The sequence below is a fragment of the Prunus dulcis genome, chromosome 6, assembly GCF_902201215.1.
Source record: "Prunus dulcis chromosome 6, ALMONDv2, whole genome shotgun sequence".
Lineage (NCBI taxonomy): Eukaryota > Viridiplantae > Streptophyta > Magnoliopsida > Rosales > Rosaceae > Prunus > Prunus dulcis.
In genome coordinates, this window is record NC_047655.1 from 21,414,914 (window position 1) to 21,422,386 (window position 7,473).

Here is a 7,473-nt window from a genome sequence, read left to right on the forward strand (position 1 = left end):
TTAGAAAAATTGAAAACCGTTTTGATATTCAATTGTGTCATACAAAATCAATGAACACGGTGGTTGAAAAAAATTCTAAAATTTCAATAATTCAATTGAGTGGTCAAATAATATCAGATTCAAATTATTTTTTTGTAGAGATGATATTTAAATAAATATCTACAAAATAGATAGTTTGAATTAGAAAAATGCAATACATAGTAGGCTCTATAAGGCGTCCCTCAATATGAACATGTTGATGAGTTATGTGATGATAAAGTACTCTACTCTAATATTTAACCTAAAAAAAAGATTAACTCCCATCCGATCCCACCCTTCCCTCCCCTCCCAGTCCATGACAAAATCTCAACTTCCACATACAGACAACCCCTTGGCCGGCTAACTTCACATGCCACCAAAACGCAACTCATACACATAAAGCACACCCACAGCAGCCCCTCCTGCTCCGTCATGCTTCTGCTCCTCCTTTATCTCATCATCATATCATATATCAGATTCATTCACCCTTCTCTCTCCTCTCTCTCTCTCTCTCTTTCTCTTCTCTCTAATTAACTGATCAAGAAAAAGCAGCGAAAGGGAGATATGAAAAGGGATTACACCCTTTTGTAGCTAAAAAAAGGTTTGTTCAATCTTCTGTTGCCTTATTGCACTATCCACCTAGCCCACCTAGCATTCTAGCTTTTGCTGATACATATCTATCCATCTCCTCTGTAATATTGTCACTTTACACCAGTGGTTCTGAATTTCCATCAGAAGAAAAAAGCCTGAAATCAGATAGGATCAGTCTCTTTTGCCCAATTTGACTTCCAATTTATACTCTCTCTCTCTCTCTCTCTCTCTCTCTCTCTCTCTTTTCTCCTTTTGGGTCTCCTTTTGGGGATGAGAGTTTCAATTCTCCTGATCAGTCCCTTTTCATCCCCCATGTCAAGAACCACCAGCGCCAATATTTTTTCACTCCTCACACAAAAAAAGCTGAACCCTCTATTTTGTTTCCATTCGTAAGTTTTGCAGATCAATTCTCCCAACCCTCCTGCTATCACCAATTTTATAGTTTCCCAATGCCAAAAACCCTACCCACTACCAGTCTGGTCTCTTTCCTTCTGAACACCTCCTCACAGTAACTCCATCCTCTTCTTCTTCTTTTTCTTTTATTTACTTTCTTTTTTCTGAATTAAGTACCTCCCTTTCTCAATGATGCAATTTACTGAGGCACCACCCCCAGCCTTGCACCAAATTATAACCGCACCATTTTCCAATCTCCCCATGATGAACAAGAACCAAACCCACCGCACCCGCCCCTGGCCCGGCTTCCCCACCTCCGCAAAAGCCCTCGGCACCAACTTCGGCGACGCCAATTGCATGGAGCAGCTGCTTGTCCACTGCGCCCACGCCATCGAAACCAACGACGCCACGCTCGCCCAGCAGATCCTCTGGGTCCTCAACAACATCGCCCCGCAAGACGGCGACAGCAACCAGCGCCTCACCTGCGCCTTTCTCCGCGCCCTCATCGCCCGCGCAGCCCGTATCGGCAGCTGCAAGCTCCTCGCCGCCATGGCCAACTCCCAGGCCAACTTCACCATCCACACTCACAAGTTCTCCGTCATCGAGCTCGCCTCCTTCATCGACCTTACCCCCTGGCACAGGTTTGGATTCACAGCCGCTAATGCCGCCATTCTTGAAGCTGTTGAAGGGTATTCTGTCATTCACATTGTTGACCTCAGCTTGACCCATTGCATGCAAATCCCAACTCTCGTTGACGCCATTGCCGGTCGTCAAGAGGGTAATGTGAGCCCTCCGCTGTTGAAGCTCACCGTGGCGGGTTCCACGGAGGACGTCCCCCCAATGCTGGACCTCTCCTACGAGGAACTGGGTTCCAAGCTGGTAAATTTCGCGAGGTCCAGAAATATAATTTTAGAGTTTAGGGTCATCCCGTCCAGTTATACGGACGGGTTTGCCAACCTAATCCAACAGCTCCGCGTACAAAATTTAGTGTACGCTGAGAGCGGTGAGGCGCTTGTGGTAAATTGCCACATGATGCTTCACTACATTCCTGAAGAAACATTGACCCTTCCGTCAATCAACTCAAATCCAAATTTAAGTAGTTGTGGTTCGAGCAGCTCTTATGGTTACGATGTAGCCTCATCCTCTTCTACGAGTGCTAGTTCGTCCCTCAGGACAATGTTTCTGAAAGCCCTTCGAGGTTTGGATCCAACTGTTGTGGTTTTGGTGGACGAAGATGCAGATTTGACATCAAATAATCTAGTTTGTAGATTGAGGTCGGCCTTCAACTACCTGTGGATCCCTTATGACACCGTGGACACGTTTCTGCCGCGAGGGAGCAAGCAGAGGCAGTGGTACGAGGCGGATATGTGTTGGAAGATCGAGAACGTGATAGCGTACGAGGGGTTCCAGAGGGTGGAGAGGGTTGAGCCGAAATGCAGGTGGGTGCAGCGGATGAGAAACGCCAACTTCCGAAGCGTTTCGTTTGGGGAAGATGCAGTTTTGGAAGTGAAGGCCATGCTTGATGAGCATGCAGCTGGCTGGGGGTTGAAGAGAGAGGAAGAAGATGTTGTGCTTACATGGAAAGGTCACAATGTTGTGTTTGCCACTGCTTGGATGCCTGCTTGAAATTGACAAGTTTGAATTTCTCTCATGGATGAGATGATGAGATGATCTGACAACTTAATTTATATAGAATTAATCTTCTTTTTTTTACTTCTTCTCTTAGCTAATTTTAGTTATTAATCATCTTCTTCTACTAGTATTTTAATATATAGTAGATGATGAAGGTTGGTTTGTGCCATTAACCTTAAGACTCCCTCCCTTTCTTTCTCTCTAAATTGATAATTTTTTCTTTTCTTTCTTCAGATGAATATCAGGTGTATTTTTTTATTTATATTTTCACAATTATATTCCATCTTTTAATTTCCAACTTTTAAAAAAAAAAAAGTGTTTAGTCCTCGAACCTATTTTGCTTTCTCTGCAGTCAGAAAAGGAAAAAGAAAAAAAGAAAAAAGAACAATTGAGCAGCAGCATCATGCATTGAATGAAAATTAATTAGCTTCTGTCTTGTTTAATTGCGTCCAAAACCAGCTGTTGGATGTCTTTTGAATTATTTGCTAATAATACCTGCCTATGGCCTGCTTCTTAAACTGTCTTACGTTTTATAAAACAAATATTTGTGGACCAACTGTAAGTTGGCTTCGATTGTACGGGGAATCTGAACAAGATTCCACAAAATTATGATTGGTTTCACAAAAGGAAAATGAATGTCTCACAAACTTTCAATTTCGCGCACTTCGATAGGAGACTATTTCCATCTAAAACCTAGAAAACACTTCTGTTTATTTTGGCAAATTTCCATGTGTGTCTGTGTCTATAATAATTATGTCCTCTCTTTTCAAATATAAGCCACTTTCGCAAACGTGGATTAAAGTTAAGCCGTGCGTCCGTCCTTTTGTACTTTACTTTGATTTTCCTTTTCATACATTAGAGTAATTTAAATTATCACTTGTAAAAAATGTAATTCATATTAAGGCAATAATGAATACTTATAACATATTCTTCCGTTTACTTTCCACCCGAAATAATTCTCAGTAAGACTCAATTTTCCATTATACAATCCAAGATTAGCCAATTTATTGTTTTTGTATATTTTCGTTTGGGGCTTCAGATTGTTAAAAATAGATTATAGAGCCAAACTAAAGTTGGTAGGGAACTGATTTGTAAAGCGGAACAAAAACACATGAGTACCTTAGAATGCTAGGAATTCATAGGTGGAACTTTGTGGGTTACGTGGCTAACCCAAACTCAAGTTGACTTTTACATTTCGAGTTGGGCTTTGGTTTGGGTTCGTTTGGGTTGAAAACTTAACCCAAACCTATGACGGATTCGAATAAACTCAAGTTACCCAATTTTATTGGATTGGAGTCAACTCGCAAGCTCAACCCTTGCATTTTTATTATCCAAAAAGAAAATAAATATTAAATCGTTTAAAAACTGAGGAAATTAAAATTGAAGGAACAAACCAAGTAGTGAATATAATACTTTGAAGTTCTTGGAAGAAAAATCACAAATTTGCTATCAAATTCAAGCATGACCATCACCCAACTTTGGATTTTTCTTTAAAGAGCTTCAGTGTATAAAATTAAGTATATGATTTTGTTTCCTAGAGGCTAAAAATTGTATATAACCTTCATTTTTATTATCATGCAATAAAGCCAAAACCCCAAATCTGTAATCATGAGTCCTAAAATTATTTTTGAACACCCATTACTCCATTAAATGATCAAAATATACTATTTTTTACAGGACCCGAATCAAATTCCGCTTTGGAATTCGAGTCGAACCCTGTGCGTGTCCGACACTTGGCAAATGTCGGACACAAAAGACCTATTTGCCCTTTTTCTTAAAATTTTCACCTTAACTCCTACCGAAAATTCGACAGAGTCTCCCCTATATTTCGTTCAAACCAAAAATTTCCACCTGTCAGAACGAGCATAAATATCCAAATAACCAATAGCCAGCACTTCAATAAACAAGTCAAAAGTTCCATTCTCGCTCTAGGGCAACATATCAGAGCAATTTTCATAGTTTACGGATCACTTAATTGTTTTACCTACCAACACTTTTGAACCAGAAGGCGCGGAAGTCAGGATGGCCCGATGGTGGATGTCTTGTGCACGTTACAGCCTGGGGGCGCAAAACATTTGAAAATGTGAGTGGACAAAAATAAGGGTTCATAAAATATCTAAGAATATCCTAACCCCCATTGTAAAAAAAATAGTGAAATAAATCTAAATACGTATTCTGCATTTAAAGCATGCTAAACTCAAGGCATTATATGTAAATCATATTCGAACTCGATAAGTCTCGCAAAAAAACAATGAAATCAAATACAGTTGAGTAAAACTGAATATCTAAACTATCTTTGAAACATATTAAAATCAACACAGTTACATATTGCAATCGCTTTCAAGAGCAATAAAACTTGCATGAAAGCATTGAAATCCAAATTTGCATAATAGTACTGAAATCAAACCTGCAATAAAGCAATGTACTCAAAACTTGAATTAAAGCACTGCAATCAATCAAAACTACCACTCGGATGTACCCCTGTAATTCCGTCAATTCCCCTGGCAGGTCTCGGTGACACACAGTCTATCCGAGCCTCAAATCCTGGCAGGATGCAGGGGACTATAGTCAGCCTGATCCGCTGGCAGGTCTCGGTGACACACAGTCAACTAGAGCCGCTCTAGCAGGATTCAGGGGACCGTAGTCAGCATGATCCGTAATCCTGGCAGGTCTCGGGGACACGAAGTCAGCCGAGCCGCAAATCCTATCAGGTCTCGGGACACCAAGTCTACCGAGCCGCAAATCCTGGCACTCACAGTCCGAGCGTCCCCGAAACTCGTGAGGCAATGTCAAGTGCACTGACAGAACTGTAAATAGACTGGATGTCCGTAGACATCGGTCCATCTGAGGGTATTCACCAAAAACGGGTACATGGTGGTTTTAAAATAAATTACTTTAGGAAAGTCTGATAAATATCTGTAATAAAAAATTATGCTGCTATCTTATCTGATACAAGCCTCAAACTCTGTTTCTATAACTTTATAGCATGTGCAACTAAGCAGCATAGGATTATAGAAATATTACTGTACTAATCATGCTCGGAAACTTTCAATAAAATTTATTCAAGATCAAATATGAAATTTAATTATAAAAATCGTTTAGAAAAGAAAAGTCCACTCACTGCTGGTCCGAGCTAGCTGGACCTTTTGAAGGTCCCTCCTGTGGCTCAGTCTGGCCTCTGATGCCTGATTAACCATAAAGATTAAATTAATAAACTGCTCAATAAAAGAATTAAATTAAATACACTGACCCCCGGCTCCTAGAAATGCGTGCACTCCTTTTCAAGTCACTCCTATGCCCACTTTCGGTTTTCAGACAATTAGAACGGCTTTAAAAGATCTGAAGCTTAATTAAGCGATAAACTGCCAGACCGGCCGATCCGGAACCCCGTGGGGTCCACAATCTCCGATAGCCGATCTGAGATTCTTTAGAGGTTCCTCACAGAGAAAGACCCATATCCTGCGAGTTTGGCCCAAGACGGACGGTCGGATTAGCCAAAATCGCGTTATCGCTTAAAATCCAAACCCTAGCCCTAGGGTTCGTGATTTCGGAGTATCCGGGACTCCGATTCGCGATCCGTTGGATCATACACGATCCTGAAATCACGTAGAACGACATATCCAAAATTGAGTGCGATCCAACGGCTCGACGACACTGCACCCAGGAATCGCGCAATATGAAAAATCAGTTCGGGGCTCAAACGGACTCCAAATTGAGATTCGCGAAATCCTACGCGCTCGTGACAACATGAGGATCGTAAAACTACATAGAGTCACTTCACTACCCTCACCCACGCGCTGCCAGCCGGCAGTTTGGGTGTCTAAAGCGATAACGGCTCGCCGGAAAAACTCAAAACCGAGACTCCAAACTCCTATCCTAGGTAAAACACCCCATTTGGAGTCACTTTTGTTCTTGGACATACCCCAAAAATGGCCGAAAATGACCGATCACGGCGGCCGAAGTTCGGCCAATTTTCAATTCGAAAAATCGAGTGTTCTACAGCTAAAATCGATCAAAACCCATCCAACCATCAGTTAGAGCACGAAAAATAGGTGAGAATCCATACCTTACTCGAACGATTTGGTTGAGAATTGAGGGAGAACGAACGGAGAGAAGTTCGGGAGAAAATCGGTCGGAAATCTCCAGTTTTCGGCCAGTTCCAGGCGGCCCAAGGGCGGCGACGGATCGGGGAAGGACGGCGGGGCCGAGGCAGTTCCGATGGTACCCACGCCGGAGATCGAGCCGGCCTGTGGTGGCGGCGGGACGGGCTGGAAGGAGAGAGGGTGGCGCGGTGTCGCGCGCGGGAGGAGGTGAGAGAGAGGAGAGAGGAGAGAGAACTGAGGAGAGAGAGAGAGAGGAAAAGGGATAAAAATCTGACCTCTTTCCAAATTACCATTTTGCCCTTCGCGGTATTTTGACCGTATTTTCTTCGTTACAACTCCGATTCGAGTCTACTCCGTGTCTACGGACTCGTTTCGTCGTGTCTTACGCAACGGCATAAGCGGAATTGCCAAATTCATTCTCGGTTAAAAAGTCAACTTTTTCCTAATTGAATAATGCGATGACAAAATCGTCTTTTTGCTAGAATAAATTAATCCTAATTTTTAGATATTTTGTTTTAGGTTATTACAATTTTAGACCCCTAGATCATTTTGATCAAAACTAAAAGAATCCAAAACGGAGTTTTTGAAAAATTTGCCCTAAAGATTGAATACCATTTGAGGAGTTAAATGAATAAAATAGTGATTCCGTGACTCGCACGTAATTTTTTCTTAACAAAAATGTTTCCTTCCGGTCTTGAGAGTTGGTGGCATTTTGGCACAAAGCTTAGTCCATATG

At 41.8% G+C, this 7,473-nt stretch overlaps 1 protein-coding gene across 1 annotated transcript; it reads left to right on the forward strand.

The window, feature by feature from the left end:
• The first annotated feature begins 1,132 nt into the window (after positions 1-1,132).
• On the forward strand, positions 1,133-2,723 carry LOC117632662 (scarecrow-like protein 32). Its single transcript, XM_034366206.1, has 2 exons — positions 1,133-2,637; positions 2,670-2,723. Exon 1 carries the CDS (start codon positions 1,192-1,194, stop codon positions 2,626-2,628), a length of 1,437 nt encoding a protein of 478 aa, XP_034222097.1. The 5' UTR covers positions 1,133-1,191; the 3' UTR covers positions 2,629-2,637; positions 2,670-2,723.
• The last annotated feature ends 4,750 nt before the right edge of the window (positions 2,724-7,473 follow it).

Bases quoted from the DNA above. Each gene is read 5' to 3' on its own strand.
- LOC117632662 (XM_034366206.1), top strand. From the start codon at position 1,192: ATGATGCAATTTACTGAGGCACCACCCCCAGCCTTGCACCAAATTATA.